Source organism: Kryptolebias marmoratus, linkage group LG21 (genome assembly GCF_001649575.2).
Source record: "Kryptolebias marmoratus isolate JLee-2015 linkage group LG21, ASM164957v2, whole genome shotgun sequence".
NCBI lineage: Eukaryota > Metazoa > Chordata > Actinopteri > Cyprinodontiformes > Rivulidae > Kryptolebias > Kryptolebias marmoratus.
The window spans coordinates 20,259,559-20,286,610 of NC_051450.1; the positions used below are offsets into that span (position 1 = coordinate 20,259,559).

Below are 27,052 nucleotides of genomic sequence, written 5' to 3' on the forward strand. Positions count from 1 at the left end.
CACAGAGTACTGATGCCCATTCAATAAACGTTTTGTTTTAAAAAACAACCATGCAAAGGCAACTGAGAGTTAAGAAATTCTACAAATTGAAAAGTCTAAATTCATTAAATATCGGTGGATGAGTGTTAAAACTCAGACTCGAAACATTTTGAAGGTTCCCTTACAGCTTTGCCTCTTCAGGAACATCAGTTTATATTTTACCGTTTTAAATCTGCGACTCAATCAGCAGAGTAAAAACAAAGAAACAAACAAACAAAAATAGGATCCTGTTAAACAGAAGAACTACATAAAGAACGGTAAACATTTTTGACAATTTGTAGATGGACTGACCGTCCTTTTGTTCGAAGATAACCTCTTTTCTTTTGTCGTTGCAAATAGTTTATGAAAAAAAATGAATTGGTCATGCACACAAAGTATTGCTTCGAAGTCTTATCATGGCTTAGGGATGACCAGCTAACTGGTCCATCAGTACATTGAAGGGACTGTCTGCCCTCCCAGGAGAAGAAAAGAGAAGTCTTCCTTGTTACATTCGATCTTGCACGGTTAAGTCGTACATGTAGGTCTGCTGCCATAGTAGCAACCTGATTTGTGAGGGTCCAAACTGCTACTAATGTTGCACTGAGAGTATTGTCACTTTGTCTCTCTGGTATGTTTTTTTAAAACACCCCTGCCACCCTGGTTCCCTTAATCCGTCTTCCCATTCTCCTGAGGTGTTGCAGCTTTGCTCCGGCGCGCAGACTGCAGCACCTTGTAGCAACCCCGTGCGATTTTATGCATCCACATGATGTTCATAATGTCCAGACATATACTGGAGCAGATCCAGGCCACGCGGCCACCCCAGGGCACCAGGTAGAAGGCCTCGGTGCCGTAGACTGCATACATACGACTGTAGTACACTGGCATCACGGCGATGCGGACCATAAAAAACACTACTGCCATGGCGATGCCGTTTGCCATATTGGGCCGGGATGACTTGGGATATCCTAGTACCTCAAAGAACCAACTGAAACACAGAACATTTGTGTGAGAACCCTGCCCAGGAGCAAATGGTAAAGCTGCGACTGTTGGAGACTAGTGGGTGACTCAAAATTGTAAGAAAACGGGCACATTATTTTAGCTGTAGTTTGACTGAATTGTGGATGTTTGCAACCAAGCAAGTGAGCCATGTGGCAGTTTTTTAAAAATCACCACCTATTTTTGTGTGCATGGCTTGCAAAACTTTATTCAAGGCCCTACACATTATTATACTGCTGTATCGTACACACCTTGGCAGCCGGCTCCATGTTTAGAATTTAAATTACTTAAAAACAAAGGTAGGCAGATTTGGGACATTTTTTTGTGTTAATAATTAATATTTATCTACAGTGTGGTTAGTAAACTTGGAAAACAGGGCTGTAGCCTCGGATGTTCTTGAGCAGGTGCCAAAATACAGCTCCAGAAGTACAGAAACTAAACTGAGAAAGGTTTGAGATGGGTTCGAGACACCCACAACAACTCTGCAACTATTCTGAGAGGAAAATGTGTCCCACTTTTTTTTTTTTTTAACATGTTCAAAATTCAAGCAACGAGACTGTGAGCCTCTGCGACTAATACCAGGAAATTGAGAACCCTTGCAAATGTTTTGAGACATTTTGGAGACTTCCTCAAGAATTCAGTTCACTACTTAGTCACCAACAGTCTCAGCACAGTGAGATAATGACTGAACTTGAAATGGTTTACAGCAACTGTATTTTCTTGACATTTTTCAATAAACAAGCTGCTCGTTAAATTGACTTGGCTAAACAACTAATAAAAGTTATACATAAAAGGTAAGCTGCAGTAAATGACCTTCAGGAAAAACAGTTGTTGTACCTGAAACACCTTTTTGACTTAAGTTTTTAACAGTAAATTATTCATTTTGAGTTTTGACATGGCTTCTTTTTTAATGATGTAGGTTATAAAATAAAATGGAAGGGGACCAAGAAGAGTGTGAAGAGTTGGAAGAGTCTCAGCTGAGACTAAATTAATTCTTGCATCTTGATGCACTCCATTTGCTGAAGACAAAAGTTGCACTTTCACAGTAAAATGCATTCAGTATGCACCAGTGGTGTCTAATTCTGATCCTGAATGTTTTCATTGTTTCCCAGCTCCAACACACCTGGATCAATGGTTAAATAACCTCCTCAGCACTGACAGACATTTTAACCATTGTTTGTTGTTAAATAAAGAGTGAGCCTATGAATACTTACAGTCTGGTCTGTCCAATCCAGAAATGTTATCTCATATAAACAAGTTTGTCCCTGAAAGACCTTGAACACTAATTGACCTGAAACCCTGGTTGGTAAGTAAGCAAGTACATACCGCTGGTTCACACATGGTGTAGAAAACTCAGCGAGCAGACGGAAGTTAGCAAAATAAGGCAACATTCCTTGGCCCTGGAAAAACAAGGTAAGCACAAGAAGACAAGAAAACATGAAAGGGACAAAATACGAGACACAGAGTCGTTTGGACCAGCAGGCATGAAGCTGATGCGTGATCTCCTCTATAACACCGTGTCTTAGCAGAACCCCTGAAAAACTGTAAGGACATCACCAGATCTGAGCAAAGCACAATCATATGGGTTCAAAGATGGGAGCAATACTGCCAGTGCATGTAAAATCCACATTTAAAGCTTCTGACTGCTTTAATCAATTCTAGATCCATTTGGAAGATCTAACAATAGTCCTCCCCTCGGGGCAAAAAACTATTCCTCCAGTTTCACAGACCAAAATTAGACTGCCATCACTAATTTTCCTTTATAACTGCTCTTCATTTATTATGAACAGAAAGTCCTTCACACTAAGAACATAGCATAAGAAGAAATGTAGAAAATAATGTCGTTACATTGTTCACAATAAACCTGCTAATATATTTGTCTTTAAATCAAAGCTCGCTGCACCGCTAACAATCTTTTTGTTTCCTACATATTTAATGTTACCATTTTTGAATGAAAATTGTACTACAGTCCAAAATAGAAAATCCTCTTAAAGAGAAATAAGAAGATTTGGTCAAAAAAATGTTTAGGAGTCATCTGTGGAAGGATAAAAATCTGCTCCAAACTGATATAAATAACCTTTATAATGTTCTATATTACTTTCCCTGAATAAAATGTTATTCTACTGGAAAGTCACAAGTTTCTGAACACCAGAACTAACTTTAGGAGAAAGAGACAGGAGGTGCTGGTGCAGGATGTTTCTAAGATCAGTCAATCAGCAACATAAATAAAAACCTAACTCATTGTGTCATTTTTGAAAGCCTGCTAACATAAACAGAAACATTCAAAACACACTTTTTAGACAAAAATGCTTGCATAAAGTTCAGCATTTTTGCATACACTCAGTCCTTTTATGAGGTACACCTGTTCCATTGCTTGTTAACACGATGACTTATCAGCCAATCACATGTTAGCAATTCAATGCATGAAGGCATCTTGACGTGTTAAAGTTCAAACCGAGCATCAGAATTGGGAAGAAAGGTGGTTTAAGTGACTTTAAAGGTGGCAGATGGTCTGGTCTGGTCTGCGTATCTCAGAAACTGCTGATCTACTGAGATCTTCACAAACAGAATTATCAGACCAGGCAATATTTTTCCCCAACCATTGCAAATTGTAGCCTCAGTGTCCTGTTCTTAGCTGACATGAGTGGCACCTGCTGTGGCCCGTCTGCTTCAAGGTGGACGTGTTGCGTTTTCAGAGATTGTATTTTGCAAACCTTGCAAAGAGACGTTTTGTGCCTGAAAATCCTAGTAGATCAGCAGTTTGTGAAACACTCAGACCAACAACCATGCCATGTTCAAAGCCTCTTAAATCTTCTTTCTTCCCCATTCTGATGCTCAGTTTGAACTTCAACAAGTCGTCTTCACCACGTTTAAACGTCTCAACCCATCAAGTTTCTGCCATGTAATTGGCTGATTTGTGTTGACAAGCAACTGAACAGGTGTACCTAATAAAGTGGTCAGTGAGTGAATATCCAGGTGATGGTCAGCAGTTCATCCTTACAATAGCACTATGTGCAAACATTTTGTATTTAATCTATTTAAAAATGAGAAACACATACTGTAACACACAATGTGGTTTGCCTGGACATCAACAAATACAGAGCAAATTTGAACATGGCCCATGATACATGTGTTATACAAAAATACAAACATTCAGCCAGCCACTAGTTCAGGGAACAATCAGAAGCCATGCAGATTAAGGAGCATTATGTTCACAGGCCAAACTTGCTTTTGTTAATATCGGGTCCTGAATTCCACTTTGCTCTAAGTAAGAGTTTAATTCCTGCTTTTAGATTCTGCCAAAAATGCTTTCAGGACTCCTAATAAAAACCACCCGCATGCTTCAACTGGCAAAATCTGGAAGTTTTGAAGCACTCAGGCTGAAATGATGGTGCTAAAACTGTACCGTCAGCTAAATACATTTTAATTATTAGATCTGATCAAAAAAGTTTCTGAGTTGTTTCAAAATCAATGTGTTCCTGAGTGCTGATCATTTCAGTTCTTCAGTAGGAATCTGATTAAAGTGAACAAAAAAAAAATCATAACACCCACAAAAAATACAAAAATAGCTTATTTGGAAAGCAGTGATAGAATACTTACCATCATGGCTGAAACACAAGTTGGTCATTGAAACATACTTACTATGTCCTACAAACATCTGCACTGCAGTTTATGCACCATGTCATGTCAGCCACCTAGCATGAGCATGCTAGTACCTCTAGGAACTGGTAAGTCCATACTGTGACTGGGCATCATATCTGCTCAGTACAACACAACAGCAATAACAGCAGACAAGACAGGAATAAAGAAGTCCCCATCTAGATCAAGACCTGCTCTGCGTTCCTGAAGGATAACCCTCTTGGTAGTTTTTGCATGAACAGGGATGACTCAACCCAACTTCGATTTTTTGGTAGTTTTTGCATGTAGGATTTGAAGAGGGGCTGCTCACGTCAGAGTCAGCGAAGGACAAACAGACAGACACATATATATTAGAAGAAGAAAAAAAAAAGCCACGACAAATTGGAAGCAAATAAGAAATTAAAACACTGAGAAAAAAAAAAGCATGCACCTAATGTTTTATTTATTAGACAGTTAAAACACACAAAAGACAGAATAAGCTGCTGGTAAATAAATCAGAAATGACTTGAACAGCACTCTGATCAAGCCATTTGGGACTGACTGACTGACTGACGAATAATAAAAACACATCAACTAAATCATGAAATTAAGCTAATTAGCATTCAAATGCTACAGATTTACCACCTCTAAGTGAACGTCACCATTAGGCCTTGTTCTTTTGGTTTGACATCCTCATTTGTAACCTTATTCTAACATGAACACTGAAACATAAACACACTCAACATATTAACTAAAACAACCTCAACAACATGAGACAAATCTGACCGGCATCAAAGATCAGCCAAATGTACTGTATTCCTTTTACAGTAAATACATTTATTTGGCTTAAAAGGTTTGATCTGTTATTGTTATAGTTGACTAATGTGAAAAATTGATACTGAAATTTTAGGTGAACTTCAGATACAGTTCAGCAGTCGGAGGAAACAGTCATGAGTGTCCAGTAACAGTATGGCCTGCTTGATCTCATTACCTCAGTGTTTTAAATCCAGGTGCTTGCTCTGTTTCTACAAATACTGTGGGTTGCCAAAGCTGCCATCCCTCTTTGTAAACCTTCTCTTTGATTGCTTTACAACCTGGAATTTAATTTGACTTTTAACTTGATTAATAGCAATAATTCTCTAAAAATACTCCAGATTCATGAAGTCAAACAGAGGAAAAGACAACCACGTTTTAAATATTTAATAAAAAGCGGTGCTTGCATATGTATTCAGCCCCAACCATTACCTTCAGAAGTGCCAAATGATCTAAACCTGTCAAATGATAAACATGAAGACCAGTACATCAGCCTACCACCAAGCAAGAGACAACAGGAAGACAAAGGCAATCATGGAAAAAGTTCAGATCAGGGTTGGTATATAAAAAAATATCCTAAACCCTGAAAATCCCATGGAGCAACATTTTATCTACTGTTAGGATCGTCCACCAAAACTCACAGTCTGAGTAAGGAGAGCCCTAATCAGAGAAACATCCAGGAGGCCAAAGGTGAACCTGACTGAGCTGCAGCTCTGCAGAGATGGGAGGATCTGTCTGAACAGAGCGGGGCTTCGTGGAAGAGAGAACGTAAAATGATGTTTGCTTAAAAAAAAGGACTTTGGGGAATTTCTTCCCCGAGCATGAGGAAAAGGTGGTTTAGTCAGATGAGACCAAACACCTCTCATGATGAGACCACCAACTCTACAGTGAAGCATGGCGGTGGCAGAATCATGGTGTTTTTAATCAGCAGGGGCTGGGAAACTAGTCAGAGTTAAAAGGAAAGATGGACAAATGTTCCAGCGGTTAAATGGACCAAACTGATGAAGACGTACCTGAAGAGACTTGCTGCTGGAACGTCTGCAGAAGGCGGAGTTTTAGGGGCTGAATACATATGCATGCACCATTTTTGACTTTTCTATTGTTTAGAATCCTTTAAAACATATTATTTTCTCCATTTAACTTCATTAATCTCAAGTATTTTTGCAGAATTATTACTTAACAAATTCAAAATCCATTTAAATTTCACATTGCAAAGCAACAAAACAGAAAGAATACCAGAAGGGATAAATATTTTTGCAACCCACTGTAACAAAATGGATTTACAGTCAGTTAACAACTACAATAAATCACTTATTTCTTAGTTATAATTGTTAATAATATTCAGTAAAAAACAAACAAATAAACAAAAACAGAATAAAAAAACAAAGATGATGTGCTTTGCCATGTGGCCTAAATTTGGCAAACGACTGGAATAGAAGATGAGAACCAAGATATAGCTCTGGATTGTTGTTGTGCAGCTGTTCACCAAGACTTTATAATCATTTATAGAAGTATGTTGTATGAATTGTATGAAGATTTGAGGACAGAGCCAGGCACCCTGCAGTTTTTTGATACAAAAAAATAAAAAAAATCAGAGCATTTCCTGAGTTAAAACAAACTGAACTCGTTGGGATTGTGCTCAACTAATGCATTCATTATGGTACTTGTAAAGAGGCCTGATGATTTCAGGGAGAAATAAGAGGCAGAACTAGACTCCAGCACAAAAGACAGATAGGAGTACGGTACTGTGGGTAAGCAAGTGAGTATAAAAGTGAAGAAGTGTTCGTTGGCATGCAGGATTCCTGCCTGCGTATAATGCTTCAGAGCTCTAAGCATGCACACAGTGGTCACAGATCAGCCTGCAGCTGTGCTCAGCTCAGAAAAGTTCAGCCGACATCAGAGATGTACGACAACCAAAGGGGGTCAGTAACACAAACAGAAAGCACAAAAACTGTAAGGGGAAGGTGAAGGGGAAGGGGAAGGGTCATCAGCCAGAACCATCACGGAGCATTCCATGCAAAAATTACCATTCATTTCTTGTATTTATGCGACAGATCCTGTCGACCCGGAGGGTATCAGATTGAACCAAGAGTGAACAGCACTGCCTGGAAAGGCTCGATAGGTTCGACTATTGCCACATTGAGACAAGAGCAAACTGCATTTAAAAATACAGTATCTTTTGGGAAACATTCATCCTTGGAATCACATGGATGTCACTTTGACATTTGTCACCTATTTGAAGTGTTCACCGGGTTTTCTGAACCATATGGCGTCTTTGGGAAGTTATCCATCCATGTCCTGATCGGTTAGTTTCTGGGACAAAACAATGACTTAACACCGTCATATTGACTGATTGGTGCATGTTTTTCCTGCAATCCTTACAACATATCTATCCATCCATCCAATTTCTTTACCCCCTTGATCCATTTCTGTGTGGCGGGGGGCGTGTTACACCAAGTGGCTAGCCCACCGCAGCCTCGCAACGCAATTTGGGGATAATTCTAATCATCTGTTTCCCGACAGAACATTTACCTTAATGCCAACTGGGCAGCCAAAGAAAACACGCACTGACTCAGATAGACAAACATACAGCAATCAATACCCCTCCCATTCCTGTAAACAGCATTACGCTAAAGCATTTATACTAAAACCAATCAATGAAGAGAAATTAATCATCAATAGGGTTTCTTTGACATATATGTTTAGGGTTTAATACCTCGACTCTGTTTTTATGTTGCATGTTTTCATCTAACCTGCAGTATATAAAACTCTTGGCTGCATGGGGACTGCAATGACTAAATGAGTTCAAACACCCACTGAAGGAGGACTAAGCTGTTCACCCTTGGTTGTCTCCTTCCCATCTTGCCTGCACGTTCTGCTATTGGACAATAGGGCACTCACCAGTACATAGTAGTAAGCATACAGTGCTGCCAGATGGTGAACTACAAAAAACTTGTCGCCTATCGCCTTCCAATAGTAAAATATAAGCAGCAGATCTGAAAAACAGGCACACAGGAGGAAAGAAGACAACATCAATCTGATTAATTTAAAATAGCTACAGTATAACTGATCAAATATATGGTGCTCCTACAATATTTTATATTATTTTTTAAGAAAATGTTAGCGTACACTACCTGGTTAAACTGTTTGTCTTACCAGATATGAGGTAGCCTGTTGTGATTGCAACATTAGTCTTCACCAGCGTAGGATCTCCCCTATTAAAAAATAACAACAAAATAAACAATTTGATTGGAATGTTTCACTTTATAACACTGTATATGTATGTGGAAGTTTGGTGTCAAGAATACCTCATTTAGATTTTTAATTCATTCAAATTCATTAAAAAAATACCTAAATTTAAATTCACATTTTTTCTAGCATATCAAGTTTCTTTTTTTTAAAATAATGTGAATTTAAACCATTAAATGAAAATAATTTTAGGCAGGTTTTTCTAAGCAACTAGGAGACTTAAGCAGCCAAAACAATGCTATGTGAGTTAGCTGAAAACAACGAAACAGGTACGACCCAGGTAAAAAAGGTCAGAAATATAATCTACACGGCCATATTTGACCCAACATCTGAAGAACAAAAACCCAAACTACCATCTGAAAGTGAGGAGACTTGTTCATCGGTCAGTGACCTCACAAGGTGTTCCTAACAAAAGATAAGGAAATAATTGGAAAGCTCTGATAAGATGTTAGGGTTTCTTGCTATCTAAATCTTGTAAGATAGCTTATCATCTATAGATTTACAGTTTATTGGCCTAAATTAAAAAGTAATTTTAAAATTACTCCCAACACAAACTAAATACATTATGCTTCTCTTTTAAAAGGGAACACGTGGTTTTAAATGGCGGCTAAAGTTAGAGAAACATCTGCCAAACTCCTATTTTTAGCAAGTGTTCTTGAAATCTGTTGGGCAATAAATTAGGTTCATACAGACCACGATTTGTACTTTATTCACCTCTGTAAAAATGTGTCAGGAGAAAAAGATCCGATTGTTCCCTGCTATGCCAGCATAGATCACAAATCTGTACAAACTCTACCAGGAAACGTTGTTGTTTCGGTTTTGAATGCACAGAATGTAAAAAATGCATTGTTGTCGGCGTGCATTGCTTAGACTTGTTGCTGGTTACTGAACACAACAATTAGCCTGTCCTGCTGCTTTTCTGACTTGCAGCTGGATCACAGTTAAGTTGGATAGACATTATTCTCAGATCCAAATTGTGACTTGAATGAAACACAGCATAAGCAGAGTTTCGAATAACCTTTTACCAACTCACCCAGTCCTCTTCATCATTGCTACAATAAGGTCAAAGCATACAGGAACTCCTTATCACAGTGATTCTTTGTTATTAATATTTTAACCTGTGACAATCTGTTCTATTTGTCAAAGAAAAAGATGGCATTTGGGCTAAAGTTAGGCGTTAGTTTTTAAAGAACTCTCACCAGACTGGGTCTTCATTGACGGCATCGTCAAAGAACAAGATGTAGAGACAAAATATTCCCACCAATAGTGCGTGGAATGTGGACACCGTCCTGAAAATGAAAACCAAAACACACAAACGGTCATGATTATCTCCTCCCTGACAAAGAAAGAGCCTGATCAGTCACAGACATCTTAAAGAAATCAAATGTATTTATTTATATTTGTTCATTAAATGTGCTCTGAGCTGAGATTTGTGGAACTTTTTGTACTCAGAGTGGATCTAAAGAAAACTTGTCATGGTGGCACAAAGATTCAGACCAATTAGACTGAGAGATTAAATACTGCTGAAGGGTCAGGCAGTCAGTCGTTCACACAGCGAGACAGTCTGAGAGGTCTCAGCCGTCACTCAGTGAGAACCCCAGAGCCCCAGAGCTCGCATCAATCACCACTAATCAATAAATTTCCTTTGCTGTCACCCATGGAAAAGAAAAACGAACATTAAACCAGACTGAACACTTTTCTGTAGCCTTGAATTAACAACTCAGCACACAAACACAAACGTATCCAGGCAGGAAGTGTGATGTTCCCACAGCACATTACCAGAGAAAACACCACAACATTTGGTCCACTTTAATGTGACAAACATGATCCCATTGTTAGATTTTCTTTTAACAATTTATGCAGTAAAGGTCCTCAGTTTTTAAGAGCATCAGAGTGTTTTTAAAGAAAGCAAATACATTAAATGTAATGAAGGGCCTGGTGTTTCTTTAAGGAATGCGTATCCTGTCACTTTTCATGCCAGAGTTTTAAACTAAGAGTGTCTTATTGGGAAAAATTCGGGAGTTTTAGCCTTTTTGATGAAATCTTATGAGAATTTTTGTGAGATCTGAAGCGATCTGTTTGTGAATGTAGTATAAGTTCTGAATGACTATCAGCTACTACCAATATCTGTAGAACTGACTGAGTTATAGTGCCTTTTTGTGTTTGTTAAGATCGTTTGGTGGACATCTTTAATTGGACTGACTCCAAAGGCTAATCTGTTGTAAACGTACACCCAGTAAGTTTGATTAAAATCCGTCCAGTATTCCACCGGGATTCAGCCATGATTCCTGCTCCTTGAAAGTCCAGTTTCCAAGTAGATACTTGTGTCACAAGAAAACTGTGGGTTGAATGTCACCGCATATCTTTGCATCCAGCTAACACAAACCTCCACAAGGTGCACCACGGGCATGAATTTATCTCTGCTCACCTGGAGTTCCACTCCACCTTCTGCTTGTCGCTGAGGCCCGAGAAGCCCGTGCTGGTGCGCAGGGACATCCAGGGGCTGACTCTGTGGAAGAGCCACTGGAAGGTAAAGAAGCTGGTCACCGAGATGGTGAGGATGAGCTGGGTGAATGGGTCCATGGCCACCCAACCTCACTGCGGGGGGACAGAGAGACAAAGGAAGAGAATGATTTCCAACCAACTGCTTGCTGTCTCAAACTTCTGTACAAGAATAAAAATGATAGAAAATGACTATAAATAGCTAAAAATGGTGTGTGTCCATGTACAGATGATACATTTGTTTGTAGTCTTTCATTAAAAAAAGAAAAACCCACAATGGTTCTGAAATAACTTTAATTGACAAAAGTAATAAGAAATAAAAATACTGAAAATCAACTAATAAAAATGGATTTTCATTTTGAATTATGGTTCAAAAGAAGTGCTTTAAAAACAAACAAATAATAAGATATATTGACCTCAGTGGTCTGACTGGAAGATGATGTTGCAACAAATCTGTACCATGTATTCAAGAGCATTTTCTTGGAGTGTTTTAAAAACAAATAATAAAATCTTAAAGCTGGAAAACGACAGGAATCCAAGGCAGAAAGACCAAAACTGGGGTGATGTGGTTCCAGCGAGCTGCTGCTGCGTTTTGGACCATTTGCAGGCGACAAAAAAGATTGATTATTAGTTCAAACTTCATCTTTAACTTTAGGAATCTGAATGTGGTCAGAGCACGTTCAGCCGCTGCCTGCGTGATCAGAAGCAAAGATAAACTTTGACTCAAGAAGGTGGTTTTTAGTCACCTTGGACTTTGAGCTGTTTACTTAAAAACATTCCATTACTCATTACTTTACATCCTAAAGCTGCAAAAGGCATTATGTAACAGCAGGGACGAGACAAAGTTTCAAGAACTGAACGAGAGCACTGCACAGCAGAGTCCATCTTCAAACAAACAAAGGGCCCCTTCACTGACCTCCTTTCAGACCATAATCAATATTACTCTGGTAATCACAGTTATGGGAACACACTGTACCAAATAAAGATAACGATTCGCGTGAGACGGCGAGACGTCATTGTTACAAAAACAGAGTATTTGAATGTTTTATTTCATATTCAGCCTTTCTTTTCTAGAACTGTGTGTAAAAATCAACCAGTAAATTTTTAATGACGCCTTTTCGTCTCACAGCCAATAACCTGAGCAGCATCTTGAACGCATCTTTAGTCATGAACTCGTGTCACACATGGCCTGCCCACAGCGTGTCACCAAAATGTTCTCACAGCCACAGATGGAGCTGCTGCTGCCGGGTCTGCTCCTCCCGAATCTGGCCTCAGTCACTGTCAGAGGCTGTGAATGTCACTGAGTCACTATCAGACACTCACACTATGAGTGAGCAGCTCAACCAAGAGATGGAGGCTTCAAAGGCAGCTTCACATTTAGCCCGTTTTGTTATTCGAGTTGCCGCTGTGCATTTACCGCGGGCCGGCAACTGGAAACTGAGAAATGTTGCTGCTGTGTGAAACAGGTTGTGCCACATATCCATTTCGTCACAAACAGTAGTCATTTCAGAGATGGTGGTACTGATTACATTAAGAAAGCGAGTGTCAATTTTCCTACCTTTGCATTTTTCGCAATAAAAAAAAAATGAGCACAAACTGCACATGCAAAGTATTAGATTAGCTGAAAATCGAGAAGTTTAGAAAGCACCAAGATTTCAGTTCATCCTGAGGGAGAATCTGAATTTGTCTATGAAATATCAAAAGAAATCCGTTCAGCTATTTCACTAAATCTCATGGTGCGGGTGGTGCGAGGAGAAAACCCCACCAGGGAATCTCCAAACTCTGTGCACCGCAGAGATTTTGACCTGATTGTGTTGCTGGTGGAAAACCCAGAAGAAAATCAATCCACTCAGAGAGAGCGAGAGAGTCTGCTCAAAATGTCACGGTACACCCTGACTACGTTTGATATTTGTGGAGCTGAACCAGAGCAGCCCTATCTGATGTCACACAGGCATAAAAGTTAGGTGTGTGTCCTTAGAAATTACAGAATCAAATATTAAACCAATATAGTTGTGTGTTTATAACACTGACGTAGCAATATATGATCTTATATGACTAACACAAAATAATCATATAACTAAATATTAATGATATATTTGGTTTATTCACCTTAAATCACTTCTGATGTCCAAAGTATACAAATAAAAACTGCTCTTGGATACAGTGATATTTTCTTGCTTTAACAGCCACAAGGTTTTTCCAAAGGAATGCACTGAAGATCTAGAAAATGTACATATCTCATTATCTTATTTTTTATATTGGGGCAATAACTTTTCTGTCTAAGCATCATCTCCAAAAGCATCATAAATACTGACAAGCTCTTACGGCAACTCAAAAACAGGAGAAAATAAACGAAAAACACAAGAAAATAAATCACCAAGCAGGTGGACAGACATTTTTCAGCCTCCTTAAACTCTGCAGTCCTGCATAAAACATCTTAGTATTCACTGTACAGGAAAACAAGCACATAAAGTCCAACAGACTACTTATAGTGACAGTTTAACAAGCTCCTATGTGGCTATTTTGTAAATATTTAAAAGTGAATGTGTGCGAGAGGTTAGTGTTGGAAGCCATGTTGTCATAATATCAGAGGATCTACAGAAAACCTCACGTATAAAACTGAGTGAAGCACTACAAAACACAGATCCTAAATTAGCAGAACTATAATAAACTCCAGTTAATGTATGCCTGAGACAGAAGTCCACAGAGGACACTGACCCGTTTTCTGAGGTTTGCGCGGGATTTTTGTTTTCTTTATTTAATCAATTTATAGGTCGGACAGGTCCATTAAGTTCAAAAACAGACCACTTCAAAATAAAATCGCAGGTTTTTTTCTTTTCAAGCTTTTGTATCATGGGCATGAGTCTCATTAATCTGGGGATTACAGCAACTTATTTGAAGTGATTATTAGTGATTTTTAAACAAGAATTGGGTGCAAAAGTTTGAATTTATTGTGAATTTTTATCTAAATTATACTGCTGAAGGTTCTAGCTTGTCTTCACAAGAACTAATAAGTTCTCACTAGTGATCATGATTGACTGCAGATGGTAGTTTTTTCTTTGTCAGCATTAAAAGGAATGCCAGGACTCATTAGATTGACCAGTCCTCAGCTGTCCCAATCAGATAAAAGGAAATTAGTTAGGACGTTCAGGAACCACCAGGGCTCATGGCTGCCATGAACTGGAAACTGTAACACAACACCTTCAAGCCTAACGGACGAGAAAAGTTTTACAGTCGAGTCTCAATCTATCCGGCCACAGAAGCTTAAAGTTCATTTGGAGGAGTTAAAGTGAGGCTTTCAAACCTAAGAACACTGTGTTAACTGTCAAGCATGGTGGTGGTAACATCATACTGTGGTACAAAGTGGATGGAATCATAAAACTTGTTCAACATTACCTGAAATCAACAGCTGGACAGCTGAGACATGAGGACAGGTGGGTGTCCCAACAGGACAACAGAACACGCATCAGAACTGGTTTCTGATTGGATAGAGCATCAGAACTGGTTTCTGATTGGATAGAGCATCAGAACTGGTTTCTGATTGGATAAAGCATCGGAACTGGTTTCTGACTGGATAAAGCTGGCTAACATTAAGCTCCAACATCAGCCTTAGTGAAAATTTGTGGACTGTGGATAGCAAACATTTACTGAAACACCACAGCTGTTAAAAAGTCATCAGACTCTACAGACCACAGGACCAGCTTCGGACCGCTTTCTTTTTGCCTGCATGCGACACAGTAATATTTGAACGTAGCATGTTGCAAAGTACAAAGAGTGGAAGGGGAAGCGATTCAAGAAACCACGCAGGGCTGTTTACCCCGGAGACATCTGAGTGACGCTGTCTTCTGGCATGCTTTCCTGAGAGAGGAGGGTTGTTTTACGTACACACATGCATGTTTGGGGCCCACAAAGTGCAGAACAGGATCCTGTTCCCAAGGGTTAATGATGACAAAGGTCAGCGGCGAGGAGAGAAAACAGCTGAACCGGGAGAAGAATCACTACAACAGTGTTTACAGGGGTTATGATGTGAAAAATGACGGCTCTTTCTAGTCACAAACCAAACAGGAAGGTTCAGATTTCCTCAAAAGCACATTTACGCTTCTTTTTACAGGCAATTATGAAAACATAAAAGATAAATGTATGTTTACATTAAAATATGGAAAACTTGAATAAAGAATAATTATCTCGAGGTTGGATTTAGAAGAATTTGCTCCGTACATTTTGATAAATAAATGTGCATGTATTCCTATTAGATATACGACTGATTTTTATTCAGGCACACTGTTTAGGTAGCCAGCATATTTATGTTTTTATTGCCCGCCGCTGAAGGCGAACGCCAAGCTTTCAGAAAATAATCAATGAGTTGACATCTTCAACTAATTAACTTTTGGAGTCAACTCAATTCAAGATGGATGCCACAGCTAATCAACCTCAGCCTACACTAAAATGATTATAACTTGGTGAATTGTACAGATATTGAGCTAAAATTTGGCATCGTAGTAGCTAACAGATCATGTGAGATGTTGTGATATTGCATGAAGTTGCAGATAAAGGTCAATTATGGTCTAAAACTGGCATTGCTTGAACTTATCCACTGCTGTGAAAAAATTTATTTCTATCAGGACATCAACAAAGTAATTTTTGCTTTCTATTATTGTACCTTATATTTCATCAAAAGCAGATTTATGCTTCTTTTTCTTATACAATACATGAAAGTTACATGTATTTTTATCTTAAAATGTACTCATTGCAAAATATGACAACAAAAACACAAATAGTTTTCCTGAAGGGTGCAGTTTGAAAGAGTTTACTCCAGTAGTTTTCCAAATATATTGATTTGTAATCCTGAAATGAGGGTACGCAATCAATGTAAACAAAGCACTAATGTGTTGTGGAAGCTGATATACATTAGCCTGGCCATAGTCTGTGGAAGTAAACAAATATGGTTGTAAATTTAACCTATTTTCAGGCACTTTAGCTGTTTCCAGAGTAAAAAAATAAAATAAAATACATAAAAAGCCCACTCTGTAGTTGGCATCCGGTTACCAGTTTTGCTTCCAAATTTCTAATTTAGGCACATCAGCATGAGAAAATTATTATGCATGGTTTGTTCCTTACAGTTAGAACAGTTTGGTTCATATTTTCTACTAAATGGAAGATTTGGCTGATTTTTATTCAGGCATATGGTTTAGACAGCCCCCATTTTTTCAAATAGAAGTAGCAGATATGATTGCGTAACTCGGGTCTCCTGACGAGGAAACGACAGCTGAACGGAAATAAACTGCGGTAGAAACGAGCGCGTGTTTTTTTTCACGCACACACCTGGAAGATATCCGGAACTTTTTCCAGGAAACGTGAAAGAATCCGCACAGGGCCAGTTCACGCCGCATTGCCCGTCCAGATGCTGCTGTGTGTGCGTGTGTGTGTGTTGTGTTGGCCTGTGTGTGTGTTGTGTTGGCCTGTGTGTGTGATATCAACACAAAAACACAGATTATATATGAAAGCGAGCAGTCGGTCTCACCTTGTGACTCTCATTCAGATGATTAAAAGGCGTCTCGCTCTCACAAGTGCGTTACAGTTTCCAGGGTCGTTTGCAGAACCGAGTAATCAAAGCCACAGCCATGATGGTGATGGTGTCGATTCATTATTATTATTAAAACAACAACAAACAAGAGGAAGGGTGCCCTCCTCCTCCTCCCCCTTCCCGTTCGCTCTGCACGCTAATCCCAACAACAGCCGGCGGCGGGTCGGGTTCCGGAGGACGGGTTCTGCTGCTGTGTTTACCGCGGAGTCCGAACCGACAGGAGCCGAGCGGAGCTCCAGCTGCAGCGGCGCGGATCGAGCAGCTCGACGCTCGATTAGCGGGGGAGACGAGGAAGAGGGGTCGAAACGAAGGGGTGGTGGCGGTGAAGGGTGAGTTTCAGCTCCTTCTGGGCTCAGGTTACAAACTCGGTTCTTAAAGATACACGCATATGCACAAAAAACTCATAACCTATAGGCAGGCGGAGCTAATCGATCGTCGAACCGAGTTCACCTGCGTGTTGACGCTAACAGAAAAGGGGCGGAGCTTTACACTTTGTGCCAAGGCCCAGCCAATCAAATACACCATGTTTATGTTTTTATTTTTTATCTCTTCTCAAATTAAAAATAAAATGTTTTCCATGCACTTTATGTTGGTAAAAAAAATAATGTGTTAGGAATGACTCTCAGCAACTACCACACCACACTTTAGCTCAACATCTGTGAGTTATTTTGCTAACAGACAAACAGGATTGACGCCTACATTTTGATGTTTTCGTGCAATATGTTGCACTCAGAAGTATGGTTTGGGGATGATGCTCAACTACTACCACAGTAAGTTTTAGACATTTTTGTGTTTTCTGAGATCTCCACATCCAGTGATTATTTACTGGAAGTTTTATTAAAATTTATCCACTATATCATAAAATATGTTGCTAACAGACATTCATGGTTAAAAACACTGTCTGCCTTTGCTTTCCATCAGTGGCCTTTAAATAACTCATTTTAACTTTAATGCATTTTTGCACACTTAGTAAACTAAATGAGATTCTTCAGTTTATCATTTCGCTTTATTTTTGGAACAATCTTTGTTATTCTTTTGAGGCAAAAAGCAACTTTTTAAGACACAAACAATACAAAGTATGATATACCATTTATTATTTATATGAAATTACAAAATTTGGATACATGCATTGATAAAAACATAAATACAGAGTGATTTTACATTACAGAAAAGAAAGAAAAAACTCTGGGATTCTTCCACTGTAACATCTCCATTAGATGGTAAAAATGACCATGTACTTGTTATGTCACATTTAAAACAAACAACAAATGTACTTTAGTTTCTTCTTGTAATTAAAAAAAACATAAGAAACCAGACGTACATCATATAACTTTGACAAACTTTGGTCAAAATACAAGAAACACAAAAGGCACTGTGATTTCTGCAGCTTTAATGATTATAGTGGAATAGTTATTTAAAGAAAAAAAACAACATTTAATTAGTGGTAATAACGCCATGCAATGAAAGCTAGTGGATAAAAGCAGCTCAATATTCAGAAAAATAAATGTACCATAAATCCGTCTGCTCGACATCTTTAAAGAAAACTCTTTCCTTGAGGACTAAGATCTCCAAAATACAGATAGTATACACCAACAACAAAGTACAAATACTACATTTGTCGAGTTCATAATGAATCCTAACTGTCAGTTATTTTAAAAACTAAATACAGCTTTAAAAACAACGTGCAAATATCACAACTATGTGTCTCTAATGCCTATAGTCGTGATTTTTATTTGTTTCAGTCCTTGGTAAAGCTCCTATACATCCAGCACATGTGATCGTTTTACAAAAGACAGAGATAACAATTCATAACAAAAGAAATTCAGGCTAGTCGAGCATCTGCTTGCACCTCTGGGTGCTTTTATGTGAGGATGTGTCGAGGAAAACATTATGTAACCCCACGATAAATACATGGTGCACCTCAATCAGGCACCGATTTATCTGCTGTGTAAATATGACGCCAGCACATCAATCCACACAGTTTAGACCTGAGAAGGCAGGAGGAACATTACAGGAAATTAAACTAATAAAGAAGAGAAATAAAACTTATTTAAGCTTATATAAGCTACTGACTGTCACAGAGCTTCAGATAAAGCTTGGACATGTTGATTTTTCAACATGGTTTCTGATTTTTACCTAAAAGAATACTATAAAATATTTCTGATCATTGTCTACTCTTCTCTAAAATGAATGATACAAAGCATAAAGGCACATTTTAGATGACAGAACATACTAAATAAACGTTTTAAATTACCTTCAAAGGCAGAGCATTGCAGCACATTTCAGATCTGCCTCATTGTTCTTGTGGGATGAATAACAAATTGCATAATAAAAATACAAAGTTGGTGTGAACCGTTTCACACGAGTGTGGCACACAAATGTAACCCTGGCTTTTAAGAAATAAAACATTCTACTTCAGAGTTTGTCCCAGCAAGCGATGAGATTCAAAGAAAATTAAAAATAAAAAGGCACTGAAAAGGGCATTTAAAAGTCACAAAAAGACTTTCTAAAAGGTATTTTTTTTTCTAAGTCAATACGTATTTTAATATTTTTACTAATTATCTCATTTTGTTGCCAGATAATTTGTTTTTTTCATTTATTTTTTATTGTTTTTGTTTTAATGAGTGAAGTTTTATTGTGTATCAGGTGTTCTTTTATTCACATGTCACTTTGCTGCTGATACACTGGAATTTCCCCACTTAAGGACAAATAAAGAATGATTCTATTCTATTCTAATGAGAGAGCATACAGTATGTGGTTGTCAAGACAAAAAGGACAGGGCTATTATCACTAAAGAGTTTCTGTCAACCAACCATAAGAGCAAGAACCTTTTCACTCTCAAATCCACTGCAAAGAAGATTCAGTTCAGCCTGTTTCTCTACATCCTGAGTTCTATTTGTGATCACAACAACAACAGAAAGGCCCATTTGTGGGAACACTGAATGCTAGCTTTCCCTGTCACTGTGACAGATCCCACACGGCTCTGAGAGCTCCTTTCTCACAGGGAGACACGCGGCAGCCGTCACTACACCATGAACTGGGTGTATCCTTCAGCGCCTGTGACGATCACATCCATCCAGATCCTCATGGCCTCAGGAGATGGGGCGACCATGTAGTAGACTCTGTCGTGAGTCTTCACACTAAATGTTAGGGAGGGGTTTGGGCTCTGAGGAGGGAGATGGGGAAAAAAGATAATAAAACAAAAAGAAAACAAGAACACACAAGTGAGGAACTGGATGAATAAATCACATTAAACTAGAGCAGAGGTGTCCGATTCTGGTCCTGGAGGGCCACTGTGCTGCAGGTTTTAGGTGTTTCTCTGCTGTGACTCCTGATTTAAATGACTGAGTGATTAACAGGCTTCTGCAGAACATCTAAAACCTGCAGGATGGTGGCCCTCCAGGACCAGGACTGGACACCACTGAACTAAGAAATCACATTTTCTGTGAAAATATAACATGAATGCTGAATGAGTGAGTTGTTAAAAAGTTTACATGAGCAGAACACAAGCTAAAATCAGCAAACCAGCAGCTAAAAGCTATAAGGAGCAGAGCAGATGCTAAAGCAAGAAGAAGCTAAATTTGCAAAACAATTTCTAATATTTGTAAAAATAAGAAATACTGTAGGTAAAAGTAGCAGAACGATAGTCAGAAGCTAAAAGCAGCACCAGAAGATTTCAAAGAGAACAATGTTTTTGAAGGAACTGAAGAGATTCCAACACATTTTTATGGAAAATTTTAGTTTACAAAGAGTTAAACATTTTAAAAAGTATAAAAGTTACAGAATCCTAAAGTCAAAGCAAGCTGATATCAGAGCTGTCAAAATAGATGACAGTATCTGAAGGTAGTTTGATTGCAAAATCCGTACAGAAGAAACTAGAAACAATCGTGTGAATGCTGACTCAGCATTCAGACAAATATGAACACAATAAACTCGTACCTTATGTGCACTCTTCAGATGATCGTAATATACTTCTTCAATAGCTTGGAAGTAAATCACTCCTTTCAGTTTGGCCTCGTGTTTATCTGGAGAAAATGCAACACAAGCAGGATGTTCAGTATGGGAAACACCTCTGTGTGTACCTTTAATATACAAGTTTTAAACACTAATCATTAAAGTTGTAAGACTTCGTGGGCGCGCCTGTCCTACCCGAGTAGTAGGAGAGTGTGCGTCGGTTGCGGTCGAAGACGAACCAGCGTTTCTTCCAGGTTTTGATCTTGCCTCCCATCTTGATGAGGTAGCCTCGGCAGGTCTTCTCAGAGATGGATAAGTGGAAGCACGTGTCCGTGCTGTGGCCTGCCGACTCGATGTGAGCCCGCAGGTCAAAGTCGTCCTTCCTCACTGGCAGGTACCGAGTCAGAGGCCGCGACTGGAGAGTGACAAGATGAATTTGTTTAAAAGGAATGAGAGTCATGTGTTTAAAATTACTTTGGTCTTTTTGGAATTCAAGCAAATAAATTTCATATGCTGGGGAACAGCATACTGTTTGAGTCTTTATTCTCCAACCAGCAGTGGATAAATAAAACTGAAGAGGACAGAAAATATAATTAGAAATGTTCAGAGTTGCAAGTACCAGTAGTTTTAAAACTGGGTACTTTGGGTTCTTAAACCAGGACCCACCATAAAAGGACATAAAGGCAAAGGACCTTCTGGTGAAAGTCTCTACAGTCAAAATGCTGCTTTATTCACACATTTCTACAAATCTTCCGACTTTACAGTAAGCTGTAACCCAGGAATACTCGTTATGGTTTGTGAAGACAAGATTAAGACTTGTTTTAAGGACTGGCTGAGTTAATAGATGAGGACAGTTGTTCCTTCATGCTTGTTATAAGCAGAAACAGCATGACCCTGTGGGGAAGTGCCAGACTGCTGACTTTTTTGGTTAAGATCAGCCCAGCGGCCTCTGTCTGCTTCTCAGACAGATCTGCAACAAATCAGCTGACTCAGATGCCCCATCTTCAAGTGATTCAGTGAAAATACAAACAACAATGGTGTGAGGAAATCATTCAGCTATTTAGGAAGATTCCTGCAGTTTAGCTACCTGGGTGCTGTTGTTTAAAATGTGTTTATTTTCCAGCCTAACTCAGGTTTTTGTCATACATCACCTGTGCCCTCTGCTTTTCTCGCAGCTTCACTTCACGGTCGATGAGTTTCTGACGTCTGCTCGTCTCCTCCTGCAACCTTTTCTCCAGCTCCTCTCTTCTTCTCCTCTCCTCTTCCAGGGCCTGCTTTCGCATTTCCATTTCTCGCTCCTGAAAGACAATAAACACACACAAAAAAAAAATCTGAAACAATATACACAAACACATACATACACCAACTTTGGGTATTCTGGGTTACTGTTCTTGGGCTAAAGGCAAAAGTAAAGCTCCTCAACCAACAGGCTGGAGTGCTGATTGTTAGAACAGTGGAAATAAATGGATGTAATTCATGTCATTTGGAACCTTGTGCTCCAGGAGGCGGTTCTTCTCGACCTGTGCTTCCCTCAGCAGGCGCTCCATCTCCTCCAGCCGGGCCATATTTGACGTACTGGCGCTGCAGTCCACAGACAAAATAAAAACACATCAGAACAAAAAGTCCCTCTGCTGCACGCAACCACTTCAAAAATAGGCTTTAATGAACCAACATAGCATGGAGCAAATTAAACTTTCCATTTCCCATGTTTTTTTGTTGTTGATGCATTTTCTGACTTTGCAGGAATGAAAAACATTTTCACAACCAGAGCAATGAATGCTGAGTGACTTCACTGAAACCAGCTGAAGGTAAAACTGAGACGTTACAGCTAAAAAAGCCAAATACTATCTATAAACGAAAATAAATAATAACTAACTAAATGCTAGCTAAAGCTAAAAATGGCTGAAAAAAATAGTATAATAGTAGCTACAAGCTAAAATTAGCACAAAAAGACAAAAACAGATGATGAAGCAAAGTTTTTGAAGGAACTGAAGATACCTTAATGTATGTTTAGAGGGAAAATATTTGTAAATAAAGTTAAATAATTTGAAAAGTATAAAAGTTACAAAACCAAAAAGTCATAGCAACCGTCTCCTGAAGGAGCTAATAATAATAATAATAATAATAATAATAATAATACATTTTATTTCAAGGCGCCTTTCTGGCACTCAAGGACACCGTACAAAGAATAAAATCAGCAGTAACAGAAAATAAGATGTAACAATGAAAGAAAGAAAAGAAAAAGNAAAATCAGGCAAACCAATTGTGTCAGGTGGAAAAAGCAGATCTAAAAAGGTGTGTTTTGAGTTCTGATTTGTATTGTGAGAATGACTTTATGTTTCTAATGTGAGGTGGTAACGAGTTCCAGAGTCGGGGAGCAGAGCGACTGAAGGCTCTGCTCCCCATGGTGGTGAGACGGGCGGAGGGGACAGTCAAAAGGATGGAGGAGGATGATCTGAGGGAGCGAGAGGGAATGGCAATATGAATAAGATTTGAAAGATATGGGGGGGAGAGATTGTAAAGGGCCTTGAAAGTGTACAGGAGAATTTTGTAATCTATGCGGAACTTGGTTGGCAGCCAGTGGAGTTTTTTAAAACAGCAGAAAGTATGAAGGATTAGTTAGACCGCAAAAAACTTAGAGGAAAAACAAAAAAACAGGAAAACAATAGTGTTCACACAACATCTGAAAGCTACAACCACAGCTTCATAATGCTGGACAATCAAATATACAACACACAAAGAGCTGAGGTTAAAAAAAATTACTTTTGTTTAGTATTTAAACCTAAACGCTCCACACCTCTGATAGTATCCCTGTTTATGCATGTGTGTGTTTCAGATCCACTGGCAGAGGAAGCCGGGATGTTAAAGTCATTTTAGGATTGTCCCATGTCAGTTTTCTTTCCTGACAGGAAAGTTTATGTGCAGATAGTCTGCATATGAAGAGCATCCCTGAAGGACATCAGCAGGAAGGTGTTTAAGTCATATGAGGTTTTGTCGCACTAAGCATAATTTTTCTTACACTAATTTTCCTCTAGCGGACACACAAACCCACACGAATACTCTCTTATCTGGAGCCAAAAGGAAATGGATACCCTGTGTTGATGTGTGATGATGTCATAACATTGTCAGGAGGAATGGTCCGCATTAGACCCACGTTTTTTACAAATCTGGGAGGGAAAAGTAAAAACAGAAATGAGAAAAAAAGAAAAAAGAATGGAGTGGGAGGGAAGGAAAAATGAGGGGGAAAAATATAACGCTGTTTCCCGCTCTCTGGTATTCGTTTCCAGATTGAAATCAAATAATTTTATTTTGTGACCAAGTCAAGACTTCTGCTGTTAATGATGATTAATTAGACTTCTTCAAATGTGAAAATCAGCAAACTAACTACACTGAAAATAATGCGTACGCTAAATTCAATCAGAACTTTTCACTTTAGTTTCAAGCACTTGCATATTTGTTTTAAATATATATTGTCCTCGTCATTAATGAAGTAATAATACCTAGCTTTAGCCTCTGAGTGAGATTTCTTCTTTCTTCTGTTATCCTACCTTAAGCGATGAGAGGAAACTGCATTCATAGTCATTGGGAAGCAGCTCAGAGGACACCTTCACTCAGTAGTTCCAAAAAACAAAACCCATCACCAACAAAATCCCAGTTTGGTTATAAAACCTCTTTGCTGTCCAACATAAATCCATGTCCACCCTGAGCAGGTTTAATGTAGTCCAACTGGAACCAAACTGAAGCGATGCGAGGACTGTGAAGAGGAGAGGAGGGCGAGCACACATGGTTTTAGTCCAGATACACCCCCTCCTCACCGCTCCGCACTAATGCTGCTCCCTTCAGTTCATCCCAACCTGAGGGGGGTTGGCTGTGAACACACACAGACACACACACCTTCACACTTTCTGTAACCTGATCCCAGGAGCACTAATGAGGAGCCCCCCCCCTCTAACTTCTCCAACAGGCAGCTCCACATGTGCCGTTCTGCAAGGCGGGAAACCTCCCTCCATGCTTTTTACATTAACTACTTTTTACTCTTTCTCTGCACACGCCTCCCACCGAGACCCAAAGTTATTAGTTTTAATACAAACACATTTCTCTTTTCTTTTTTTCCTAAACATTTCTGCCACTTCAGCTGATTATTTCCATTAAAGCTATCAAATATCGCAGTAACACACCTGCATCTGCACAAAAATAAAACACACCAGCAACACTCAGGGCTCCTACAGAGTTCTTGTTTTGATTTTCAGCTGTTTTTGACACCAAATAATATAATATAAACCATTTCTATAGATGCACAGCAGACTGTAGACAAAAGAAAAACACAGGGCAGGAAATAAAACTTCAGAAAAAAGAAAAAATTATGACTTGTAATGTCAAGTAACAGGTTCAGTTCTGTAAAATCATGTTCTGATTTAGAGTAAAATAAAAAAAGCAGTGTTTGCTTTAGGGATAGGGTAATTTGTAAACAACACATAGCAAATAATTTACAGCACATATCTAAATATTGATAAGTTCATAAGATATCTTACAATGTAAACTCAAACTTGGACGTAGAACTGTGCAAACACTTTGAGTCATCATTCATTTTTTTATACTTTCTTTCCTAAAAGCCAAATTTTGGAAACAATGTGAGAAAGCACTTTATGCTCATATTTTATATATAATACATCTGAAAGCACTTTGCTGTTTTTTTTGATTCATAGAAAATCATACTCAATTTTCTGGGTTTTTTTTAAAGACCAGACTGAGTGGGAATGCTGAACACTTACCTGGAGATGTTGTCAGGGGAGCAAGCAGAGATGCTGGTTTCAATGGAGTCGCTGCTGTCCACACTCAGCGTGTCAAAGGCCTGGTTGTCACGGTACCCAAAGGCATCGAGGTAGACGTTTGTCTGGGAGGCTGCTCTGGAGCCTGACTGACCTAAACACAACAAAAGCAAACGCGTTAATGCTGCTAACGTTACTTATACTTCTTCTTCATGCACGCACCCACGTGTTATACCTGTCTCCACCGCTCCTTCTGGGACAGTTTGCCCAGAAGGATTTGGATCACAATGCCCCGCCACTGTAACACGTTCCAGGAAAAATAAATTTAAGAAAACACACCAACCTATTAACTTAATCCCACTAACAAAAATGCCCACCAAAGAAGTATATATATAAAGTCCTAAAAAAAACAGGCCGAAGCAGTCTAAATATGCCTGGAGAGACAAAAATGTTATTTCCAGGGAGAAGGATGATGACAAAATGACTGTACAGATACTCTGAAGAGGGTCTAACTCAGCCTCTTAGTACAGGAAGAGGCACACATACAAAAACCTGATACCATCAGACCCATAGAGGAGACCCACCCATCAGATGAGCCAGATCAAGGGACCAGAGGGACTCAGGGACCAGATACACGTGCCAGTTTCAAGAAAAAAAAACAACTTTGCTATTAAAACGAGGCAAAGGAGTCACAATAACGGCAAGGTTTAGATATCTTGTAAAAGGGTTGGGTTCTGCTTGTGGCTATTATATGTATAAGTAAGTACAATTACTCACAATGCAGTTTTCCTCTTAAAATACTTAACTAATGATATAAAAAGGCTAGCTGAACCTTAGGAGATAAAAAAAAATACTTCTGACTGAATCCTTTAAATAAACACACATAAAAGTGTTTTTATTAGCTAAGCAACAAACCAAGGCGCAGCGCTGCTAAACACATTCCTCCACTATCTTAAACCACAGATAAACAAATGAGTAACAGTGTAATTTCCCTAAACAAGTTCATGTGAACACCCACAAATAAAACAAATAACACGGATACTATATGTGTAGTGTCTTTAGGAGGTAAATCACAGGGACGTCTGTGTTTTTGTAAATCACAAATGAATTACAAAGATGACTTTTAGAAAGAGGTTCGAACTTTGACCTCAGTTGCTTGTTCACATTTTCACTTTAATGCAGAAAGAACCAGAGGAAGTCCCAGAATTAGCAGCTACTGCCATCAAACTTGTAATGAACTCTCCAAAACACCAGGTTATATCATATAAACACGAGTTCATTTAATATTTGAAGGAGACTGCTGAAAACATCTACAATTATTATTTTTTAATTCTGTGCTGCAGAACATGATTTAGTGAACTTTCTTTAAGGTTTACAGGGAGGTTTGTTTATGTACCTTTATGCAGACGGCGGGGTTCACTCTCCTTGTTGGATAAAGAAAATATTCTTGGAAGAATGCTGCCACAGCTTGTACTTTGTACCAAAGGCTGGTGGGTCTATGACAAACCAAAAACAGCTTTACTTCATGCTACATCTGAATGTCAAGACT

General features: G+C 38.9%; 2 protein-coding genes across 5 annotated transcripts in view; both read right to left on the reverse strand.

Moving 5' to 3' along the window:
• Positions 1–17,186, reverse strand: tlcd4 (TLC domain containing 4). Its single transcript, XM_017429869.3, has 7 exons — positions 16,718–17,186; positions 11,123–11,292; positions 9,894–9,983; positions 8,602–8,660; positions 8,347–8,441; positions 2,341–2,414; positions 1–1,003 (listed from the first exon to the last, which is right to left on the reverse strand). The coding sequence occupies exons 2-7, from the start codon at positions 11,275–11,277 to the stop codon at positions 685–687; spliced, it is 792 nt and encodes a 263-aa protein (XP_017285358.1). The 5' UTR covers positions 11,278–11,292; positions 16,718–17,186; the 3' UTR covers positions 1–684.
• A 671-nt stretch (positions 17,187–17,857) lies between these two features.
• The window catches only part of phldb2b (pleckstrin homology-like domain, family B, member 2b), a 38,882-nt gene continuing 29,687 nt past the window's right edge, over positions 17,858–27,052 (reverse strand). For all 4 annotated transcript variants that reach the window (XM_037973069.1, XM_025008987.2, XM_025008985.2 and 1 more), the window contains 7 exons: positions 26,900–26,999; positions 25,507–25,657; positions 22,225–22,315; positions 21,886–22,032; positions 20,930–21,149; positions 20,720–20,805; positions 17,858–19,946 (listed from right to left, as the gene is read on the reverse strand). In XM_037973069.1, the coding sequence (XP_037828997.1) occupies positions 19,806–19,946; positions 20,720–20,805; positions 20,930–21,149; positions 21,886–22,032; positions 22,225–22,315; positions 25,507–25,657; positions 26,900–26,999 (936 nt within the window). In that variant the 3' untranslated portion in view covers positions 17,858–19,805. The remainder of the gene's footprint in view (positions 19,947–20,719; positions 20,806–20,929; positions 21,150–21,885; positions 22,033–22,224; positions 22,316–25,506; positions 25,658–26,899; positions 27,000–27,052) is intronic.

Excerpts from the sequence above, each read along its gene's own strand:
- tlcd4 (XM_017429869.3), bottom strand. The coding sequence starts at position 11,277 with ATGGACCCATTCACCCAGCTCATCCTCACCATCTCGGTGACCAGCTTC. Across the intron at positions 8,661-9,893 it reads GTCAATGAAGACCCAGTCTG|GGGAGATCCTACGCTGGTGA; the intron begins GTGAGAGTTCTT and ends ATTTTTTAATAG. Across the intron at positions 1,004-2,340 it reads ACACCATGTGTGAACCAGCG|TTGGTTCTTTGAGGTACTAG; the intron begins GTATGTACTTGC and ends TCTGTGTTTCAG.